General features: G+C 37.4%; 2 protein-coding genes across 5 annotated transcripts; one reads left to right on the top strand and one right to left on the bottom strand.

Annotated features, from left to right (window-relative positions):
- Positions 1 to 9,759: 9,759 nt before the first annotated feature.
- Positions 9,760 to 15,467, bottom strand: LOC126708024 (uncharacterized). Of its 4 annotated transcripts, none has more exons than XM_050407824.1 (2): positions 12,505 to 15,467; positions 9,760 to 10,156 (listed from the first exon to the last, which is right to left on the bottom strand). In XM_050407824.1, exons 1-2 carry the CDS (start codon positions 15,023 to 15,025, stop codon positions 10,092 to 10,094), a joined length of 2,586 nt encoding a protein of 861 aa, XP_050263781.1. In that variant the 5' UTR covers positions 15,026 to 15,467; the 3' UTR covers positions 9,760 to 10,091. The 4 variants fall into 4 exon arrangements, with proteins under 4 accessions (XP_050263781.1, XP_050263783.1, XP_050263784.1 ...); XM_050407826.1 differs by lacking the exon at positions 9,760 to 10,156 and adding an exon at positions 10,302 to 11,040 and having other exon boundaries at positions 12,505 to 15,466; XM_050407827.1 differs by lacking the exon at positions 9,760 to 10,156 and adding an exon at positions 10,302 to 11,037 and having other exon boundaries at positions 12,505 to 15,466.
- A 4,347-nt stretch (positions 15,468 to 19,814) lies between these two features.
- On the top strand, positions 19,815 to 21,335 carry LOC126708368 (uncharacterized). The gene is made up of 2 exons (XM_050408158.1): positions 19,815 to 20,485; positions 20,567 to 21,335. Exons 1-2 carry the CDS (start codon positions 19,815 to 19,817, stop codon positions 21,333 to 21,335), a joined length of 1,440 nt encoding a protein of 479 aa, XP_050264115.1.
- The last annotated feature ends 3,041 nt before the right edge of the window (positions 21,336 to 24,376 follow it).

Genomic DNA, 24,376 nt, shown 5'->3' with positions numbered 1-24,376 from the left:
AAAAGAATGATCATTTAATTTAATTTTTTAAAAGTTCTTCAATCCAAGAATCTTGCAAATAGAATCATGATTCATATACATCTTCTCCACTTTGATTAGACAGAATAAATACTGTAGGGTCTCGATTTACAGTCCAAGCCCAAAACGTATGGGATATTGGCCCAATGAGCCCAATATAATAAATTTGTAGAGAGTGAGTTGAAGAACTAGGCTTTGATGAATTGAACAATGGATAGTTTTGATTTGAATGACAGTTAAACACAAATAAGAGATTTTGGTCTTAATACACTTTTAGTCCAAGGAGGTCCCCCTTGTATAAATTAATCACAGATGGATAAAAAGATAATTTAGATTGCTACAATGCTTTATTTCTATTTTTCCAATCCCTTCTCCATGGAGGGTCTTTCACATTATATATTTCCCTTTGGACTATCTTCATCCTACACTTATTGATCATCTGAGCTCTTATTTGAGTACCTATCCCATCAGATACTCTCTCTGATTTTTTGCGAGTTGTGGTAGCCAAGGTAGTACTGTTCAGAGGTCTTCTCCACATAAATGCGGCCAGAAAAGTAGCTGCAGTGCATTTAATGCGGTGGTAGCAGTTTTCCCTTAGATATTTTTAGGTTTCCTTCCTTCTCATAAGTCGTATGTTCATGAAGCATGTCCATATCATTGAAGTTTCTTAGAGGATCACTCTAATTGCTAGAGTACATACTTGAACTGTATTCATCATATCCGAAGAGGAGTTCTTCTTCGGATCACTTTTCATTCGTTCCCTACTTATGTGACTTTAACTAAGAACATCTAACAACTATTTGCTCCTCCTCAGACCTATCAATGTCCTCGAACAAAGCTCAAGGCCCTTATCCCTACAAATACTATTTAGAACGAAAATATATTGGAATGTTGGTTACGAGCTTGTCAGAGATTTCTTGTTCTTCACGTTATTCAAATTCAAAAGCTTTTGGGTGGAATTCCCCCCCCCCCCCCCCCCCCTAGAGATTTAGAGACTCGAATTTGTAAAGCGTCATTGATTTAGGGCATTTTAAAGTTTCAAGAAACTTTACTTAATTCTAGTAGATATTTACATGGAAGAATGCAATGAATTCTCTTTGAATACTAGATTTTCTTCAGATCGAGTTCCGATGCTTCAAAATTCACTCTTAAGGAGATATGGGGTTTCCTCTATTTATAGAGGTCCCCCAGTATGAGTCCTACTCTAAATTAATCTCTTTGATGTAAGTAGTGAATTTCACAGTGTCTCACTAGGAATTATGTCTATTTTTAATTCCTTTAATAAGGATAATTATCAACTATCAATATCCCAATTTAATTGGAAGATTGATCTCTATGTTGTGGGTCCAAGCGATATGTGGCAATTTTTTATTAGCCAATATGATATTAATTTGACTGACAAATGATTTTCACACAAAAGATTGCTAATATGATATTAATTCGAATGACAAATGATTTCCAAAAAAAAAAAATTGGATGACATATAGTACCACTTGATTTATTTATTTAATTAATTTAGCGAAAAATAAGATTAGGATTAGTCACTAAATTTTGACATGGACTTTTGTAATTGACTTAATTAATTTTCACTTCCTTCAATTATACAACATTCCAAAAGTAAAATAATAACATACTTCTTTCTCTCACATAAGAGTGAGTCTTACCATTTAAATTAATGCTGAGATTCACTATTTATGTGAGATAAGGAAATAAGACATTAATGTAGTCATGGACTATTGTATAATTTTCCATTATCCATTTTTTCTAAATAAAATCAAAGGAGACTCACAAAAGTAGCCACTACTTTAGGCCCACTTAAATCTTGTCATGTGTGGTGTGAGACCATACACCCACATATTTTTTTTTTTTTTTGAAAGCATACACCCACATATTAGTGATACTTGTTATTGCTCAAACTCACAACTTTTAAGCTCATAGGTGTAATAGGTCATAAGAACTCTCTACTGGCTACTAGTATTAAGTCATGAATTGTTTTATGCACACACTCCGTCCAAAAACTCTTGTTACCTTTTTTATTTACATATTTCATGATCATTTTAAATTAGAGTAATGCTAGAGATGCAAATTTTTTTAAAAAAAAGAATTACAAACTAATGATATGGTAAGTAGTTATTGGTAAATGAAAAAGTGACGTTAATAGTAGGCTTAAATGAAAATTAGTAAAATGTTGGTCACATCAACAATTTGTAAAAATGTTGTAAAATGATTCGTGGCTGTAGCATTACTTTTTAAATTAAAGTTAACAAAAATAATTTTTCCCCTCTCTCTGTGTTTGTGTTAAAAATACTTATTCTCAAAAGAATTAACCACATTGGAAAAGTGTGTGTGTGTTAAAAATGGAAAATGAGTAAATAAAAGAGGTTTAAAATATGTGTTGTGTATTCAAGAGTTATGTAATTTTGAATATACACCACTATCAGTTTGTTTAAGACATTTTTCTCTCTCCCGATGTGTGTGTGTTAAAAATATTTAATATTCTTTAAAAAAAAGATTAACAAAAATTACAATTGCCTAAAAATTTTGCGTATAATATGTAGTAACAATATTATCTAGTATCTACCTAACTATCTTCCAAATATTATCATTATAAAACCACCGGACTTATTTGTTTGAATTGAGAATGGTTCTAGTAATATATATAATTATATATATATAGTTACAAGTAGTGTGTGTATATATATATATATCTTCCAAATGGGTTTGAGCCACATGCGACAAGGCATACTAGTGTGTGTATAGTTATTTATTTTTTGGTTAACTACTAGTGTGTATATATATATATATATATATATATATATATAGTTACAACTAACTAATTCCTCTCAAAAAAAAAAAAAAAAATAGTTACAACTTACAAGGTAACAACAACAGGATATAAAATAGAAAATGAGTAGTGACATCATTATCCTATAAAGTTTAACGTCATGGTGTACGGACATTGACATATTCTATTGTATTCCCACAAACTATTCAAACAAGTAGTAGATGGGCCACGTGAGTCTTCACCTCAATAGCTGTTTTCCCTTTTTTGGTCAAAGGATGTTGGCAGTTTGCACTTTGGTTTTTTTTTTCAAATGTTTATTTGTTGGCGGGACGTTCCGTACGTTTGTTCTCTTCACATGAAATGGAAGTTTTTATCTTCTTCTTCTTCTTTTTTTTTTTTTTACAAGTTCGAGTGAAACGATGCCGTTGAGTATATATCCTTGTTAAAAATGCAGAATTGGCCTTGGATATCAATATTTTGGACTTTGTTTAGTTAGAGGATGTAAAAAAGTGAAACGAAAGAAAACTCATTTATATATATATATATATATGAAAGGATTAGAGATGTAGATGGATATTTTTCATCAAAGCCCCTCTTCTCTCTCATTTTCTCCTTTCTACCAAACGTCTTTCCATGCTATTTTCTCCTCATTTTTCTCTTTCTCATTTTCATCCTCCCAAGTTTTACATACTACGCTTTTGTTAATATATGATTGGATTCTCATTTTTCTCTCTCATTTTCATCCTCCCAAATTTCACACATTGTACTTTTGTTAATATATGTTTAGATTATAGGAAAATGCTAAACAGATGCCCTTAGGTAACAGTTAAAAATTCATTTAAAGAAAATTTTTATAGAAAAAGAAAAAAAAAAAAATTAATGTTTTGACAATTTTTTATATTTATCATAAAAGGAATGTCAAATTTTTTTCTAAAATCAATTGTTAACTATTATCTTAAAGGTATCTATTAGCATAATCCTGTAATTTATATTACTTACTCATAAATATATCACCATTAATACTATATAATTAATCCAATGGACGTGTATTATTTGTAAGAAGGGTTATATATATTGTTTTTAGAATTTAGGATTTTATTTATTTATGGGGGTGTGCCGACAGACAGTCCATCTGGACCGTACACTTTGTCCCATTAATTTTTTCCAACAAGGACCACTGTTTGATAAGAATTCTGCATCATCATAATTTATTTCTTTACCGGGAGATCTGACGGCATCAAAATTCATAGTTCATAAATTCCCTGAGTGAGTGAATCTTACTGAGCCGTTCAAGGTGGGACCCTAATATGAAGAAAATGTCAAAGATTAAAAATTGACGAGTCAGTCAAATTTAGACGGCCGCAATAAACGCCTTTGTCTCACCATTGGTCCCGCAGTAGGTCCTGTCCTCGTATGTTAAACTCTCTCATATGTAGGCCTAGTCCTTTGATTCCATATAAATTTCATATTTTTCCCGTATTTAAATAGATGCTAATACTTTCTATCTTATAAATATATATATATATATATATATAATGATAATTGTAACAAAACACTTTTATTTTTTTAAAAAAAAACTTGTTAAAAAAATAATCTACTAACTAAAAATATGAATTTTTTATCAGTAAAATATTAAATTTCTTTAATTGTTTATTATTCCCTTTTATATTTTTTGAAAGATAAAAAATTTTTAGATTGCACTACATATAATCAAATGTTTCAAAAACTAAACTGTTTAAAAAAAAAAAACCGAAAATGGAGGGTGTAAACACAAAATTTTATGTTTGAAAATTTGATGAATAAGTGAGTACAATTTTTTATATTTATACTTTGTTACAAAAGAATAATCTTTTCTCCTTAAAAAATTATTCTATTCAAAACTATGCCAACGTAGACTTGATTCATTCAAACTCATTACCTCTTTCACATTGATTAGTGAATAGATTGAAAGGTCTTTACAACGTGACTTTCATGAAGCTCTATGCACCTGTTATAAAGACCTTTTGTTCTTCATGTTTTTTGAATGTTCTCTGCATTTGAATACTTTTGGATGGAAGTTCTAGAGGGCTTTAGGGGTTGAATCTATAGAGTTTCAATGGATTTGGGTTCTTGATGTTTTAGGAGGCTTTGGAGCTTAATATAAGTAAAGCTTTAAGGTTTGGCAGAATGACTTGAATAAATATAATTCAAACATTTTTGTATTCACAAGATTTATATATAGAAGTTATTTAATTTCAAGATTTGTAGTTTTTGAAGTTCTTAGAGGCTTTTGATAATTGTAGCAAAGTTTCATAATTTCTTAGAGAATATGACTACCAAGAGACTAGCGAGTACCAATATTTATAAGAGTCTTGAGGAAGTTTAATGACACGGGGTTAATTTTAATTGGCAATACATGTCATAATTTAACAAGAGGGACTTTAGGTCTTGTTCTCTAAGAGACAAATGTTATTATTTGATTCACCAAAGTACCTTAATTTTAAGTATCAAATTCTAATTTTTAATTGTACCTTAATTGTGTCACTTTAAATCAAAATATCAACACATATTTGCATGTGCATGGATTTTGGATATTCTTTATAATTTTAATTTACTGACACTTGAAATTTTTTTATTAGTCGATGAATAACAACAATAGGAATCACTAAGTAGCAGGTGCCACTTTGTAATTGGCTATTTTGACATATATAGACTTGGTATGATGTAGTAGTTTGTGTATGGTTGAAAAGTCCCCTTTCTATAGAGAACTTCAAAGTTTTAAGGTTAAGTGTGCGTTTGGATTGAAATGAAAAATTAAAATTATTTCGTTATTCAACTTATTTTTGCTACTATTCATGAGCCCCACTATACTATTTCAACTAACTTTTACCTTACTTTCAGTAATAATTTTTCAGTTTCAGCAAAATAAGCAGTATCTAAATACACCCTAAATCAAGATTGGACAAAAAGTTGGAATGCAATGATGTCATATATAATATAATATAATATCAAGTAAAATACAAATAATAAGAATAAATTTGTAAAAATTAGTAACCTTGATTAAAAAATATCTACATATTTGTACAGCTTAAATATAGGAAAACAAGGATACAATTACAAAGTATAAACAACAGAAAAACAAAAGAGAGTAAAAAATGATATATTTATGTATAACGTTTCTACTTATTAAGTAATAGGCTATATAATTCTCAAAAAAAAAAAAAAAAAAAAAAAGTAATAGGCTATACATATTCATAGTGTTATATATATGCATAATAAATTTGAAATGAATTTTTTATAGTTTCTAAATTTAGATATATAAACTTGTCTGTAGATATATTGAGACAAATTTTTTTTTTGAGAATCATTGAAACAAAGTTAAAGTGTAACTAAAATGATACTTGACATGAAATTTGAGTGCAATTATAATCTAATTTAAGTTATGGATTGAACTTTCTCTCAGCTTCAACTTTAACTTTAATATACTACTTATATATAGATTATAAATTAATATAGAATCATAGATACACATAAGGGCCATAAGGCCAGTGTAAAAGCAAACATTCGATGGGCTTCAAATTACCTTTTGATTGGCTATTGTTGTTCTTTACTAATCCTGCTTTAAGCTCACTCTTAAACTTCTATAGGTTAAAACCTTTAGCGTTTTATTAGTTTTTGCTATCTTTATTCCCAAACTACCCTACTCCTTCAACCTCATATATTCTGCCATATGCATTAGGTCAAAGTGTGAAAGCACATCATGGAGACGCTTATTTTTATTACTTTTTTCAGCGATGACGGCTGCTACTCATGAAAATAAACCATACTTTCACTTCTCTGTATCATTTGACTTCTTGTTTTTAAGAAACCATTAATCTCTGTTGCTTTTATGCCCTTCTTGTTGGGAACTTTGAAGTGTGCAACGAAGACTTACAATTACAAATGAGAAATGTCTGAGTTTGCTTTTTTTATGTGTCGGTCATACGCCTCACTTGACTATAATATTTTATCAATAATTTTGCCATGATAAGAAAGCAATGTCCTATTCTCGTTGTTGTCGCAGATAATGGCAACACAAAGAAAGAAAGATCAAAGAATCGCATTCGCACCAGTAAATGTGATGTGAATTAGGTGCTAATTACCATTTAAACCACATTAGACTCATTCATTAAAAAATAGCCTTACTTTTCAATTTATTTTCTCTATTAAAAAAAAAAACTACTTATTTGGTGGCTTGCCAAGTATTTGGTTTGAAATACCCATCAATTTTTTTTTTCCGCTTGATCAAACATAACAAAGATATTAGGAGACAATTAATCCGATAAAAAAATGTGTACACAATTTATTTCACAATTTGAATATGATTAATCATAATTTACCATCTCAACAAGTTGTAAAAAAATGGCAAAATATATATTGCCTTTTAACATATATTGCTCGGATAAATATATATAGAATTTTTTTTTTTTTTTTTGGAGGAACAATATATATAGAACTTAGCTGGTTGAGGAGACTGTTTTGTAATTTTGTGCCTTTGTTTTTTCATTTTCTTTTTGCCTAAGTTATAAGCGAAAAAAATACAAAGATGTGAGGCCAGAGCGGGTTTGTCAAAACTCAAAATACAGGAGAAAATTAACTAACGGAAATGCAATAACTCTCTCTCTCTCTACATCGTGCTGATTCGTGCATACGTGAGGATGATTCTTGTACAACAGTATTATTAAGTTAGGAGTTGGGACCACGTACAGAATTTATGTAATGACAAATATGGACATGGAAGCAAAACCAAAGTTATGGGCATAAAAGAAGGAAGACTTTTGGCAACATTTCTAAGAAGGCGCCAATTAACTCAGAAACTATGCATAAAGAGCATAAAAATAAGGTTACCATGTGAAAGAACAGTAAAAAGTAAAGTAGACCGTATCTTCTTTCCAAAAGTAAGGTATTATTTTCTATAGCGTTAATGTTTGTGATTTGTGAATTTGTAAATTTGTAAAGGCCAACCCCAATGAGCTGACCTTTTTAGATTAAAAAAACTTGTGGTCCATGGACCATCTTATTGGCAATAAAAAAAAGGTTCAATCATACGATTGTTTTTAAGTTTTTTCCCTATGCACTATAATAAGCTCACGTTTTTTTCTTAATTCTTATGCTAAAATACATGCCTTGACCCTGCATTTTTCATGCAGCTAGTGCTCTGGACCGTTTACTTTTCTTGTAATATCTCCTACACGTCACTCTCTACATAATCTGGAATTCGCATTTCTTTTTGGGTTGGATTTCTTTGTTATGCTTTCATCCAAAAAAGAAAAAAAAAAGGGTATGTCATGCTGCTTTGTAATTAACAATTTAACATATATAGTAGTCAATAGACACTACTAAATAGTATTTTTATTGATGTTTAATTGGATTAATAATCCCCATGTTTCATCAGAATGTAGAAGCTATAAGTGGTGTGCTGCAATGGGAATATGGTGGTTTAGGGATAAAAATAAAAAAGGAAAGGAGGTTTAAATTTTGACTTTTCCCATGGGTGTGCTATTGCCTGTGGGCCAAGTATATCTTCCAAAATTTTCTTTGTATATACATCACTTCAATTGCAATGATCATTGATCATTCCTAATACGATAGTCCATGCTAACCAATGTTAAAGATAAACAAAGATAGATAAAGATGCACTTAATAAGTAGATTCCAATTAGGTCAACTAGTAAAATCTTTGATGGTTGAACAAGAGATTTGAGATTCAATTACCGCTTACACAAAAAATTGATTGATATTTCGATTTGATGAAAATAGCACAATCATAAAAAACAGACACCATAGTTGAAACTCTATAAAAAAAAAAAAAAAAAAAATACAAACAATAATCTCCTAGTGTGTCTCTCTCTCTCTTCTTGAAAAATTTAAGGAAATCTGAGTTATACTCTATATCAAGAATAAGATGGAAGAGAAGGGGGGGGGGGGGGGGGGGGTGTAGGAAAGAAAGAAAAGTAGTATGATGAGGAGCATTGGAAGATAGAAGATTCTTGTATAAAGAGAGAGAGAGAGAGAGAGGGTCGTCCTATACTAATCATGATATTTCCTTTCCCTTTTTTAACAGCACAAAAATTAAAAATGAGTGGAGTGAGTGAAGCATACCATACTGATGAAAAAGCTCTCAACCTCTAGAGAGATGGAGAGAGGAGCTTAGTTGGTGAGCAGTCAGCATTACCGACAGGAATTTCTGTCCTCTCCACTAAAAATGAGTAATTAGACCATGGTGGTAAAATAATACTATACTCAATTCCTTCATACTTTTCTACTCACTACTAAAAAGGTTAAAGTGACCCACTGTTTTTTTCACCTTTGTTACTGTTTATAGGAGGTGGGTGGGTGATTCTGAAATCGAGAGCGAGTGTGTATGTGCAAATTTCAAACTGCTTTTTAAGGATTTTGTATGATGAGAGTAAATGATATTGGATGGAGGGTGTCTTTGAAAATCTACTCCGTGTGACTATGAAAAGATGCAAAAATAAATTTTGATGGCCTTCCATAATAGAATAATTGCATTGCTTGGATCGAAAAATGGTTGATGGCAAGCCATTGTCAATTATACATTATTTTCTGCTTGCCTTGTGTGTAAGTAGTAAGCACCAAGCAGTACTTTCAACCCCACAAAAAAGGAAAAAGAAAAAAAAAGTGAGAAGTACTCTACACACATGTACATCCAATTCAATGTCTTTATGTTTCTGTTTCTGTTTCTTCTCTCACCTCTTTTTTTCACTCAAAAGAGTTTGCACACTTGCAATCATAAAACAATGTGTATACCCATCATGCTACAACCATAGAATAATAAGTGGATTAAATGCATGGCTCAGACTTATGGGAGTGTATATATGAAGAATATTGAAGCCGTTATTTTCTTTTTCTTTTTCTCAGAAAATTAAATATAGATTAATGTACAAAGTTGAAAATTGGCAATGTTGTTGGGGGTAATTAAACGAAAAGATTACACAACAACTTTATTTCATTTCCATTTGGTGTCTAGTCACCTGCATAATTATTATGCTTTTCTGGCTTAAAGATATATCTTGCTTGAGCCATGCAAAAATGTCAGTTTACTACAATACCCATTATAGTTTCAATTCCAAACTCTTTACATTCTCTAAATGTGACACCCCAGTTCAAGTTATACCACGAGCCAACAGACCTGTAATTCGAAGTCTTGGTCAAGAGAAACTCCTAATATTTTCAAAGTCATTCACGGACTGTTTCTGATTGAGAGAGGCACAGACATTCTAGACCAATGCTATGTAATTTGTAGGAAATTATTTATATTTCGGACTTGGAGCACACATATTCCAATAATCACTAACTTGGAATTGATCCTTGCCTACAAGAAAGAAATTGGTTAGTTTTTTGGCTTAATGATAAAAAACAATCATTATATAATTAACTTGCACCATAAGTTTAAATCTTATCGTATCTATTAAAAAAAAATGATAAATTAACAATATGTCTATGTGAATGTAATCACATCATTAAAAATGATTATATACACAGATGAAATGAGGATAAAGTCTGATAACAACACTGCCTGTTAAACATAATTTTCAACTCCCATAGCTAATTGAAACCAGAAAAATCAGTTCAAAGTTCGTTGTAGAATCACTCTCAAGCACCTTCTGTGTTGCTTCAAGCCGACAAATCTTCTTTGCTTTGGGGCCTTTGAAGAACATTTTCACAATCATGGGGAGCATCACCCAATGACTCTGCATGAACGTCACGAGGCTTAGGAATGTTTAAAAGAGAAGTAACCCAAAGCTGATTTGATTGGGGTTAAAAGAAAAGGGAAAACCAAAACCCCCCTGATTTCTCTCCATGACAATCAAAACTTTGATAAAGACTTCCACTTCTTTCATTTTGTGGGGCTCCACTCTCTCTCTCTCTCTCAAAGACACAAAAAAACAGAAGATATGGATGAGATAGAAACAGTTAGAACTTAGAAGTGCTCTTCCAGCTATAAAGGTTTGCTATAAGGTCCTTCCCAGGTAGTTGACCCATGTAGCAATACCCTCCTTGCCATCGATCCACCCAACCGGTTCGAGCAAGCTCTGGCCTTTTGCTAAAAGACACTTCAATGCCGGATTTTCAAGTCAAATCCTCTCTTGGATCCTTTTGGAAAATTCCTCTTTAATCATGGTCCAACCAGTTCTACTAACAACCAACCATCTTATGGTGGCCTCTCCAGTCCAACCATATCTTTGTCCAATGCTTCTGCCACCAAAAAGATCAATTTAGTACTAATTATATCATCAGATTCTTCAGTTCAACTCGTAATCATTATTTCTTTCAACTGCAAAGATTAAAGGTCTCTAAAATATAGCAACTTTGTTATTTTCCTATGCTGAATTTTATTTTTTACTTCAAATACACGAAGTCCTGTACTATACTAACATTGAGGGAAAACTGTAGAGGACTTATGGGTGCAAGGATTTTGAACTTAGCTCAGAGAAGAGGGATTTTTTTTTTTTTTTTTTTTTAACTAGCAGCCAGTTTGAGTAGATCAGCTATAAATACTTTTATAAATCAAATGTAATTCCTTAATTAAGTAGTTTTAGTGTCTCAGCCAGTAAAAATAAGTTAAAGGTTCAAGCAAGAACCTATTTTGTAAAGGAAGCCCCACTTAAACTTGGAATCTCATCCCAACTTTAGTGAGCTAAGAGACCAACCACAAGACACTTGCAGAAAGGACATTTGGAGCTTCCAACGCAAAACCCCTCTATACTGTTCAGCTATTGTCACAAAGAGCACTGTGGCGCATGGTGTTTTGAACAGAAGACTAAATATGCATCCCAACTTCAGTTACATTGGCTTCAAATGTGCAATTGGATTTTGGGATGCATTTGCAGATTGAATACTTCATTAATCATGGTAAAATGGTGAAGAATAGTATTAGAAGTGCAAAATTATGGAACAAAGCAGCGCATTCTAGGATTTTGAGAATGCAATGACCAAGGTTAGTTTTTGAATCATCAATGTCTTCTTGAGAAAATCAACTAGTACCTGTAAATATATACAAGTTGCAGACCTAAAGACATAATGTTACAACCAAATCACGAAAGAGCATCATTTCTAAATTACAAGCCAAATCAACTCTGATAAATGATAATGCACATCCACGCTGAAGATAACAATTAGTGCTGCTCTATGTTCTCTAAGATTATCATCCATGTGTTAGTTAACCAAATCTAATGAAAAGGTTTATGGTAGAGATTCAATCATAAAGCTAAAGGAGGAATTATAAAACCTTCCTCTTCATAAATATTATTTATCTGGAATTAATTGAAGGAACAAAAATTTTACAACATTCTTCCTGTTCTGTAACTTTGTTCATGCAGCAGTCTCTATCTTTACAAACAAGAAGATTTCCTTTTCTGCAAACCCAAAAACTTTAATATTATCTAGGGTGAAGATGGGCAGTTGCTCAAATCATGAGGCCAAGCACAAGTAGGAGTTCAAAATTCAATCTCCCTATCAATGTCCCTCTCTTTCCTACCTGACTGCCCCAAAATCTTCTAAAGAGTAAGTAAAGAAATACCAAAAATGGAAGAGAAGAAAAACGGAAGTTGTGGAAAGAATTCAATAAATCCTAAAAATTTAAATTTCTAAACAAGTGAAAAGAAAAATGTTACACTGAGGATGTATCAACAAGAACCTCATTTAGCACATCATCCTCACCGTTTGCAAAGGAGAACAGCTCGGCATCCTTCTCTTCATCGCTGGAAAAATCCCGTCTCTCAAGTTTCGAGTGAGCTGCAATGAATATCAACTTCTGTGCCCGGTCCATACCTGCCCTTGAGTGCCCATGGGCACACACCCATCTCAAGAAAGACCAATTGCATTTGAATCCACAAGAAGTTGCATGAAGAAAGATAAGCCTAACTGCAACTTTCCCTAGTGACTTAAATTCAGTAAGGTACGTTTCCCACACCAGCCTACTGCTCTGGGGGTTGGCAATTTTCATCTTTCCAGTAATGGGGTCCCTATCCTTCATCTGCACAGCTCGTGCATAGACTGCTTCAAGCCCTTCTGTTCTCCATTTCATAAGTTCCATTAGCGCAATGTGAGCTTCTTCCCTCGACACAAGCCGGGTTATGAGCTTGTCCACATCCTTTTCCTGCTCAGGTGTCAAGTATTTGAACGGTGGAAGGTACTTCCCACTAGTGTCCCTAATCAAATAAAGAGGATCAAGTATATAAGCAGCAGCCCAAGCTGGGTGATAATTTTTCTTGAACCGCTTTTCAATCACCCTCTCTAAGGGTCCTTCTGCAATGTTGAACTTGGAACACCAATCCTTCACGTTTTCTCTAAGCTTGTCCCAAAGTGGAAGGCATTGCCCAACTAATGGCCTTTCTGTCTCAATCTCTTGAGCCATGTCCTTGACCAATTTAACCAGCGAGTGCACTGCCTCCAATTCATTCCAAAACCCCACATCCTGAATCATCTCCCCGACTTCTCTTGCAATTGGGTCCTCCATTGCTGCCATCTTATATGAATCATCCAGCAAAATCGACTGTAGTGCTCGAACTGAATTCAGTATATCCTCCACCATTGTATATACAGGCCCAAAGTTTACACTCTCATACTCGCGCAACGGTACTCTAAGCAATCCAGCTTGTCCGTACTCCTGCAACTGATACTTATGAAAAATATTTCGAATCTGAGACTTGTAATTAACGAAATTGGCGAGCTTGAAACAATTATCAGTGACTGTCTTGAACAATGAAAGCTCCTTGCTAAAGACCTTAATCAAACTATTGAACCCTTGAAACTGACAAGAAAGGTTAATCATCCAATGATTCTTAGTCTCCAAATTCCTCAATGCCTTTGCCTTAAACTTGTCTGCAACTATTCCTACACATTGCTGCACAGCATGCCCACAAATGCCTGTGATTGTCTCCCACAAAATCTCTTCGGCATACGTAGAAGGCACGGAACCACTAACAAACACTGCCCTCCTATACAAACTAGTCCCATTTGGAAGATTCACAGTCAAATTCACCAAACTCTCTTCCCCCAAAACCCCATAATTCTTGAATTTCCACCCATCAGTGGCAATCTGAAAGAACATAGCGTCTCTAATCCTCGCTTCAGACTCAACCTTAGCTTCCTCAAACTTAGTATCCAATCTACCACCTGTGAACTCTCTCCGAGAAATCCCCGGCAACCCAACTTGATTCAAGAAAGCTCGAAACTTCGGGTGCTCCAAGCTCGAAAAAGAGACAGACCCACATGACTCAAACACCCAATCAGTGAGAAAATCAAGCGCGCAATCAATCTGAGACTTACTTAGTGTCGGCCCAGGTGAAGTTTTCGGACTCTTGAGCTTCTTCACACTATCTTCCAACATAGCAAGAGGCCCCAAATCCTCTTTCCCACCAGATAACATCAAATGCGGTTGTTGTGTCAGCATGGCCCCAGCACTCACCGCCGTAACAACCGTCGTCGCTGACACCGTCGGAGAGTACGGCAGCTCAAACCTCGTCGGATCCACTATCGCCAACGGTGGTACTTGGTAGGAAGAACCAGAGCCTACACCACCAGTTGAAACCGAAGAAGAGCTACGCTTACGATGATTATGTTGCAAAGGAACTGAAGAAGGAGGTGGAGGGGAAGCCATAGAAGCCGAAGAGGGTGAGATAGACGAAATGGGTTTTGCCACTGAGTTGAAATTGGGACAAGTACCACGCTTGAGGTGCTCAGAGGCAGTGCGTGACGGGTTTGAAGCTGAGAAAACGGCGTCGCATAAGGAACACCTGAGTTTGACTGCTTTGGGAAGACCGGTGTCAGTGTTTTGAACCAACATGGGCTCAAGGTGCGCCCAGTACCACGCACCTTTGCCTTTTATAGCCTTTGTACGAACCATGACTAACCCTTCGTACCTCTTGTGTACGGCCTTTGCAGTCAACTCGTCAGTTGAGGCTGAGGCTGAAGCTGAAGCTGTTCCAGCTGAGGCTGAGTCCACTGGAGGTGGTGCTGTAGTGTTAGTAGAAGCCGCCATTGTCAGGACCCAAATGAAAAACAAACACAAAAAAATTGGGGTCTTGCTTTGGATTTTCTCAATCTTGAAGGGTATTCTTTGTTCTTTTCTTAATTTAGTATCTTCATCGTTCTTCTTGTTGAAGTTGTAGTTGTAGTTGTACTTGTCATTTTTGTGGGGTTGGAGGGAGGTGCTGAAACGGTGGCGTTTTGGTTGCATTTAGCCCTGGAAAGTAGGAATTGGGTGGTGGCCGGAGTTTCAGTTTCCGGCGAGTGGCCATGCCGGAGACCGGCGATTTAGGAAGATTTTTTTTTGTTTGTTTGGGGTTGTGGGGGGGGAGAGAGAGGGGGTTGTGGTTTTAGTTTCACTGATGGGTCACTTCAGCTATTTTTGAGACCAAAGTATTTCTCATTCTCTCTCTCTCTCTCTCACAAACAGAGAGTGAGTATGAGGGTGATGACGCGCCCTCACGCGCCGCTACCATGCGCGTGGGGAACATGATGGAGCCATGTTGATGGGAACTGGTACCAAGGAAGGGTAAAAACACAGTCTAACGTGCGAAAACACAACATGGGGATTGGTCATTACTTGCTGGTGATTGGGGAGTGAAACCCACGCAGAAATGAAGGGGTGGTACTAAGGTTTTGGGCACTCACTTCTTTTCTCTCTGCCTTTGATGTTTCTTTGCTTTATTTATATATATATATTTTTCTTTCTTTTTGTGTTGTTGGGTCTTGTTGTGTGGGTCTAGTGGGGAAGAGTCTTCCTTGTCCGTTTCTTTCTTTTTCTTTTTTAAATAGTGTAGTAGTATTATTATACTAAATTTTCTATTATTTCTTTTTTTATTTTATTTTTCTCTCTACCTCTCTCTCTCAAATTAAATTTGGCTTGCCTTTTGTGACTTCTTGTTCATGTGTTTTTATAATACAGGATGTGGACATAAAAGGGCAACCTAGGAAATGAACTCCAACCAGTTCTTCTGGGACAGTGTTGACCAAGACTTGTTGGAGAATTGCCTTGAAAAAGTTCTCCAAATATCTCATATGCAATTTGGACCCGAGGTTATTTTTTATAAGAAATAATGTGTTTATTATGTTTTCGTATGACTTTTACAATAATGTTTGTAGGCAAAAAAAATAATTATAATAATATATTTAAATTAGAACCAATAATAATTTATCATTTAAAATTTTTTATGAAAATATTATAGACATAATAAATATATATATATATATATATATTTTTTTTTAAGGCCTCAATAGTAGGTAGCTGGCATCAACAGAATGTATGTAATCTGGAGTCTGGACCGTGCATAGCCTAATTTGGCATTTTGGTCTTTGTAACCCGATTTTTCAGGAATAATATCATTCACAATTTATATAGTTCGTTTCAAATGAATCATTCAAATTTTGAAAGCAAGTGCTTCCTTTATTTATTTTTCTCTTTTATATAATCCTGGTGATGCACGACTTTGTGCGGATTTGGTATAGCTTATTTTTATATTGATTTTGAAGAAAAATTAAGTCAGATAAAAATATAATTATACTTAAAAATGAGGTTCTAAAAAGTTATGTGCAAACAAATAAGTATATATAAATAAATCCAATAAAAGTCATACTTACATTTATTCCTTTAAAAACCATACAAAGATTCACACAAAAGAAAAGAAAAGAAAAGAAATATATATATGAAAAGTATTAGTATCAGTAATCATCCTCTCAATTTGAATGACTAATCTCTAAAAAAAACATAGTAATAATAACTGAAAGTCAATTTTTTTATCCTATCACATATTTGTACATATCAATCTTATTATAATATGTTGGGTTGTAATAATAGGTGCTCTTAGAGCATTTGTCCCGCTAATGGACTATTTTAGGAAAAAAAAATTGAAACTATTTTAATAAGAAATATAAAAAATTATCAAAAAATTAATTATTTTTTCTTTTCCCATAAAAATTTTTAAAAAATATTTTCTAAATCAATACTCGTAAAGCATGCATTAACTTTTCCCTTACATGCTATCTCACTTATATGTTAAATGTTATCACTTATATGTGGGGTGCAAAATTAAGAATCTGTGAGATGCCCTCTCAAAAGATTTCCTTGCATTTCTTCTTATTTTCCTCTATATTTATTAATGCATGCATCCCATTTTATTAAGCCTCATTAAAAAATCAAAAAACAAAATTACATCATTTAATGCGATGTTTTTTTAAATGAAAAAAATAAGTCTTTAAAACCATCATCTTTAATTTATATTTTAGTGAAATAATAGGCTAGTGTATAAAGGAATTTATTTTTTGACTTTTCAAAGAGAGAATTTTATTTGGCACATTTGAAAATGATAGAACCGCATAACAATTTGGAATGGAAGGGGTATTACTTTTCTTTATTGATAATTTGATAGTTACCATGGGGAGGAGAGATTTAAACTACAAGTATTTTTATTGGAAACATCAATAAGTGTCAAATTGTTGAACTACAAAACTCTTGCAATATTGGTCTTTACTTTTATTTCACTATCTTATTTCCTATTTTATGCCATAACATTTTCATCTTATCATTGTCAAGACTCTTGTCGTTCAACTGTCATCTCTTGTTATTTTTAATAGAAACATCCACAATTTAAATCCTTCAACCTCTTTATAACTATCTAATTAAATTTTTTTTTTTAAATTACGTCTTATCATTAAGGTTGTGTTTGGTTTGAAAGAAAATAGTTTTTGATCATAAAATATTTTCAAGTGTATGGTTGAGTTCTTAAAAATATTATAGAAAACAAATTTTCTACTATTTTCCCACATTTTTCTCATCTCCCAAGCACATATATATAATAAAAATATGAGAGTTTTATATTAAGAAAATCGTGATTGGTGATTGGCATTGTCGATAGTGGTTGGTCACTAGAGACCTAGGACGTTAGGTGGTGTTTAGGCAACTAATAGTGGAAAATTCTGTTGACTAGTTTTGAATTAGGCAGAAAATGAATGGACCAAAAATGAAAGTGTAAACATTTTCTGTCAAAGTGCTTTAATTTTATGGTCAATCGAAAAATAATTTTTAGTTCATCAACAATTTTAATCACTACTGTGGGGACAAGGATCCCAAATCTAATTTAAATAGACAGTCAAGGTTATTTCCAAGGATGCACCTCGAACCTCGGGGATGAGCACTACCTAGGACGTTAGGTGGTGTTTAGGCAGCTAACAGTGGAAGGTTTTGTTGACTAGTTTTGAATTAGGCAGAAAATAAAAGGACTAAAAATGAAAGTGTAAACATTTTATGCCAAAGTGCTTTAATTTTACGGTCAATCGAAAAATAATTTTTCGTTCACCAACAATCTTAATCACTATTGTGGGGACGAGGATCCCAAATCTAATTTAAATAGACAGTCAAGGTTATTTCCGAGGATGCACCTCGGACCTCGAGGACGAGCACTACCTAGGATGTTAGGTGGTGTTTAGGCAGCTAACAGTGGAAGGTTCTGTTGACTAGTTTTGAATTAGAGAGAAAATGAAAGGACTAAAAATGAAAGTGTAAACATTTTCTGCCAAAGTGCTTTAATTTTACGGTCAATCGAAAAATAATTTTTAGTTCACCAACAATTTTAATCACTACTGTGGGGACGAGGATCCCAAATCTAATTTAAATAGATAGTCAAGGTTATTTCCGAGTGTACGACACCTAAACGCCCAAGTTCATATTGGGCCTTGGACCATGAATCAATGATATAGGCCAAGGATCTAATCTTCACATTGACAAAGGCCCCGGCCCAGACGCACAAATAGCCACCAACGTGGATTGAGTATTGTCAGGACACTTAGAAAGCGGATCGCATACGCCCTGCTCACAGGATGCTCGGGAAACCATTCCCGACAACTATGCACATGCTTGGTCACATCGCCCGGACACATCACCGTTTACGTGCCCGGTAGAACCTTAGGAAACTCCGCTGCCGAACACATTAACTGAAGTGGGAACCATTTCTAAGGCCACTCGTACCTAAAAACCCACTTAAGCCCATTGACATTGGACCCTTCTTTGCACTAAGGGAGAAGATAATGATGATCACCCCATTAACGAAGGCTATAAATAGGAGAAATGAATGGATAGTTGGGGGATGCAATTCTAAGGGAAAGAAGAGAGTAAGAAAGAGAGAGAGAGAGAGAGGAGTTAACGTTGAGAAAAAGGGAGAAAAGTGTTTGCATTGGGTCCCTTAGCCTAGGACAACCCAAGGTAGGATACTCAGACCCACCAAATAAATAGATTGTGAGCCCAAATAGTGGTTTGGCCCATCAAGCCCGTCCTTGGAGCTTACAATTGGCGCCCACCGTGCGGCTCTCCTACAACGCTGTAGTTCTAGAGGGACTCAAACTCGGAGACAATGTCTGAAAGGCGTTCGGGGGACTGCGCGGGAACTGGATCCGAAGGGTCTTCTCGGAGGTCAAGTTGGCGAGAGTGCAGACAAAAAGAACGAAAAGATAGGAGGCATGACCAACTAGAAGTGAAGTCCGGCACGGGAGAGGGGTCGTACCAAACCCAACGAACTGTTTCTGGCGCCACGGGACATAGGCAGAAGGAGGAACGGGATGAAGAAGTCGAACGGCTCCACAGATTAGTTAGGGGTTTGGAGCTAGAGGTGAGAGGTAGGCACCGGGGAGGTGACAAAAATGACCGGCAGCAGGAGGACAGGATTGGGGGAAATAGATATGAAGAGGGATCCAATCAGTCTAGACCTCGACTGCAACAGAATCGTTCACATTCCTGAGAATCATATCGGTATCGAGACCGTTCGCACTCAAGAGGGTTTCGACGAAATAGGAACCGGTCTCCCTCCCGGGAAATGGGGCAACGTCGAGGCCGTTCACATTCTCAGAAAAATCAAGTAAGGGATTCGCTGTCCTCAGAAGAGGGGCGACCCTGAAATGCTGCCATGGATGCCATGAGCCACGCTCTATGAAAAGCAGCTCGGTCCCCGTTTTCGACCGAAATTGAGCGAGCCAAAATGCCGGACAGGTTTGCCTGCCCACCGTTCAACTGCTATGACGAGAAGACTGATCCGGTAGAACACGTCAGCCATTATATTCAGATGATGTCTTTGCATACTCATAACGATGCGCTTATGTGCAAGGTATTTCCCTCAAGTTTGGGACCGACTGCATTGAGATGGTTTAATGGGTTACGGAAAGGACCCGTACGAAGTTTCTTCAAGCTGATTCAAGAGTTCGGAGTCCGGTTTGTGACGTGCAGCCGAGTACCTCAGCCAGTAGACGCGCTCCTGTCAATGAAAATGAGGGCGGAAGAGACCCTCTGTAGTTACGCTAGTCGGTATTGGGAGCTATACAACGAGATCAGCGGGGATAACGAAAGGGTGGCGGCAAGCACATTTAGAATGGGGTTGCCCGAGGATTCAGGGCTACGAGAGTCATTGACCAAAAAGCCGCTTGAAGGCATGCGGCAGCTTATGAGACGCATCGAGGAATACAAACGATTAGAAGATGACCGGCTACAGAGCAAAGGTAAAGCGCTGATGATGACTCGTCCCCGGCAGGCAGGTTTCCCGTTCAGGCCCCGTGGGGGTCCGACGATTCAAGAACCGGCCACACAAATGGGAGAAGTGAACGTGACGTTTAAGGAACCGGTACATAGGATTCTTGACCAGATCAAACATGAGCCGTATTTTCGGTGGCCGAACAAGATGGGTGGGGATCCATCCAGAAGGAATCAAAGTCTATACTGCACTTATCACTGAGATAGGGGTCACACCACCGAACAATGTCGGGTATTAAAAGACCACCTCGAGCAGCTAGTTAAGGCCGGACACTTAAAGGATTTCGTGCTAGACTCGGGGGACAGAGTAGTAGGGCAAGATATCCGGCAAAGGGGAAACCCTCTCCTACCCCCTGTGGGGATAATTGAAGTAATCCATGTTGCGCCGGAGAAGCTCATTGTAGGAAGAAGGAAAGGAGTGTTGACAGTAGTGCCGGTAGAAGGTAACCCAGGTCTACAGTCGTCGGGTAAGAAAATGAAGTTTGCACGGGAGCCTGTCTCGTTTAACGATGGTGATCTAGAGGGGACAATTCAGCCACATGATGACGCGTTAATGGTCACGGCTCGGATAAACGGCTTCTTAGTAAAAAGAGTGATGATAGACCAGGGAAGCGGGGCCGACGTGATGTACCCTGATCTGTTCAAGGGACTTGGTCTGAAGAAGGAGGACCTCATGAAGCACACTTCACCTTTGGTTGGATTTGATGGCAAAGTAGTGATTCCTGAAGGGCAAATCTCCCTCCCTGTGATTATGGGAGGGAAAGAGGTATCTGTAACGTTCACAATAGCAAGCTCATTTTCCCTGTATACTGCCATCCTGGGAAGACCATGGATCCACTCAATGAGGGCCGTCCCATCAACATTGCATGTGAAGATTAAATTCCCAACCGAGTGGGGTGTTATTGTAATAAAAGGAGACCAACAAGCGGCCAGACAGTGCCTTACTACCGTAGTAAACTGGAAGCAGAGGAATTAGATCAGTCAGGGAGAAATCACCGGGCAACTAGATGGAGACATGGAGACTGGGCGGCCCGAATAGGAGCGCGTTGAACAGGAAGATGTGTCCCGGAAAAACCCGTTATAGCAATTAAAGGACCCTCGGGAAGGAATGGGGGCTGGGTGTGCTGAGGAGTTAGTAAAGGTAAAAATATTTCCGGACACCAATAAACATTTTCAGGTCGGAATAAGCATGAGTTGCGAGGAAAGAGTCCAAGTATTACTATTTCTGGTTCAAAACTTAGATGTTTTCGCTTGGGATCCCTATGAAGTTCCCGGGGTTGATCCCGGGTTTATCGTCCATAAACTTAATGTAGACCCCTCATATCCCTCGAAGAAGCAGAAGCCGAGAAGGTCAGCTAAAGACCACGTTGAGGCGGTAAGACAGGAGGTGGAGAAGCTGAAGGATGCAGGGGCCATAAGGGAAACCTTTTTTCCGGAATGGCTGGCAAATACCGTTGTTGTCCGGAAGAAGAACGAAAAATGGAGGGTTTGTATGGATTTCACAGATTTGAACCGGGCATGCCTAAAGGACCCGTTCCCCATGCCAAAGATTGACCAATTAGTGGACGCCACTTACGGGCACTCGAGGATGAGCTTCCTGGATGCCTTCCAAGGGTACCATTAGATTGCCCTGGCCGATGAAGACCAGGAGAAAACGGCTTTCATATCCCCTGATGCTAATTATCATTACACCGTGATGCCTTTTGGACTAAAGAATGCTGAGGCGACATACCAACGGATGATGAAGAGGATGTTTCAGGATAAAATTGGGCATACGGTCGAAGTGTATATCGATGATATGGTGGTAAAAAGCAAGCAAGAGGCCCGGCATGTAGAGGATCTCCGGGGAGTGTTCGAGGTGTTGCGAAAGCACAGATTGCGTCTTAACGCAGAAAAATGCGCCTTTGGAGTAGGGGCTGGCAAATTTTTGGGGTACTTGATCACCAACAGGGGGATAGAAGTAAATCCCGACCAGATTGAAGCCGTGAAGCGACTCCGGTCTCTAAGCAACCTGAAAGAAGTATAGGTATTGACCGGGATGCTGGCCGCTCTCAATCAGTTCATCTCAAAATTTTCGGATCGCTGCCTACCTTTTTATCAGCTTTTAAAGAAGTGGAAGGGGTTTCGGTGGGATGATGAATGTGAAAAAGCTTTCTAGGACCTTAAGGAGTACTTAATGCGAGCACTAATGTTGAGTGCATCAGAGCTCGAAGAGGAATTATTCATGTACCTCTCGGTATCCGAACATGCTGTAAGTGCTGTGCTTTTAAGGGACAAAGGAGTACAACAGCCAGCGTATTATATCAACAAGATTTTAGTTGACGCCGAGACCAGGTACTTGCCCTTGGAGAAGTTGGTGTTGGCCCTAATACATGCTACCAGGAAATTGCCTCAGTACTTCCAGGCTCATACCGTATATGTGCTGACCGAACATCCCTTACAGTTATTATTGAAAAGATCTGATCTTACGGGGCGAATAGCTAAATGGGGGACATGGCTCGGGGCATTCGACTTAAGGTATAAGCCGAGAAGTGTAGTAAAGGGACAGGTGTTAGCAGATTTTGTAGCAGAATTCTCTCCCAAGGGGGAAATGGTTTGTTAGGTGGAGCATCGCTCATGGATGGGGCTTCCAACGCCAAAGGGGCCTAAGCCAGGGTAGTCATAATCACCCCGGAAGGAATTCTCTTGGAACACTCGTTCAGGCTGGGGTTTAATGCCTCCAACAATGAGGCAGAGTATGAAGCATTGCTTGCTGGACTGAGGGCTGTTTCAAGGTTTAAGGCCCGGGACGTGGAGATCTATTCGGATTCAAGACTCATTGTCAACCAGGTATAGGGGAATTTTGAGGCTCGAGATCCTCGGATGAAAGCCTACTTGGACTTGGTGAAGCAGGTCATGGACGACTTTTGTACGGTGAAGGTGATTCAAGTGGTCCGAGTGCAGAATAGACATGCCGACTCTCTCGCCACTCTGGCATCGTCAATTGCCAATGATATTCCCCGGCTTATCAGAGTGGAACTCGTCCCCAAACCCAGCATTAAGGTGGCAGGAAGTGAGGGGGCTGCGAGAGTCGAAGTCACGGCAGTCGCAACACTTGGTCCGAGTTGGATGGACCCCATCGTGGATTTCTTGGCCGATAACCGGATTCCAGATGATGAGAAAGAGGCTAACAAAGTCCGTAGGGTGGCAGCTCGGTATTGGTTGTCCGGAGACCGGAAACTCTATCGTAGGTCATTCGGAGGGCCATATCTGTCATGCTTGCACCCGGAGAAAGTATGCCAGCTCCTGGCCAAGTTGCACGAAGGGATATGCCGCAGCCATGTAGGGGGATGATCACTGGCACATCGGGCAATGACTCAGGGATTCTGGTGGCCCCGGATGCAAAAGGACGCTGCGGAATACGTTCGGAAGTGTGAACAATGTCAGAAGCACGCCCCTCAGATACACCAACCAGCCGGGCATTTGAACCCGATTAGCAGTCCTTAGCCCTTTGCGCAATGGGGGCTGGACATACTCGGGCCATTTCCCCAAGCAACAGGCAATTGAAGATTCGTGTTGGTGGCCGTTGATTACTTCACCAAATGGGTGGAGGCAGAAGCTTTGGCTAATATCCAGGATGTAGATGTGAAGAAGTTCGTATGGAAGAACATAAACACCAGGTTTGGAGTCCCGGACTCCCTTGTATCGAACAACGGGCTGTAGTTTGACAGTGGAAGTTTTTGCGAATTTTGCAGCAATCTTTGGATCAGGAACAGGTACTCTACCCTGGCGTATCCTCAGGGCAATGGCCAGGCTGAGGTCGTGAACAAGGTGATCGTGAACGGCTTGAAGTGAAGGCTGGAAGGAGCGAAGGGCAACTAGGCTGAAGAACTACCAAGTGTTTTGTGGGCATACCGAACAACTCCTCGAAAATCCACGGGTGAAACCCCATTCTCTCTCACTTACGGAGCTGAAGCCGTGATACCGGCCAAGATCAACCTATGTAGCGCACGGGTCTCAGAATTCGATACGAAACAG

The sequence above is a fragment of the Quercus robur genome, chromosome 12, assembly GCF_932294415.1.
Source record: "Quercus robur chromosome 12, dhQueRobu3.1, whole genome shotgun sequence".
Classification (NCBI taxonomy): Eukaryota; Viridiplantae; Streptophyta; class Magnoliopsida; order Fagales; family Fagaceae; genus Quercus; species Quercus robur.
The sequence above is the reverse complement of the archived record's forward strand: the minus strand, read 5'-3'. Positions and strand labels throughout refer to the sequence as shown.

Excerpts from the sequence above, each read along its gene's own strand:
- LOC126708024 (XM_050407824.1), bottom strand. The coding sequence starts at position 15,025 with ATGCAACCAAAACGCCACCGTTTCAGCACCTCCCTCCAACCCCACAAA. Across the intron at positions 10,157-12,504 it reads GCTGTTCTCCTTTGCAAACG|GCAAGGATCAATTCCAAGTT; the intron begins GTGAGGATGATG and ends TCTTTCTTGTAG.
- LOC126708368 (XM_050408158.1), top strand. The coding sequence starts at position 19,815 with ATGCCGGACAGGTTTGCCTGCCCACCGTTCAACTGCTATGACGAGAAG. Across the intron at positions 20,486-20,566 it reads GACCAGATCAAACATGAGCC|GGGTCACACCACCGAACAAT; the intron begins GTATTTTCGGTG and ends TCACTGAGATAG.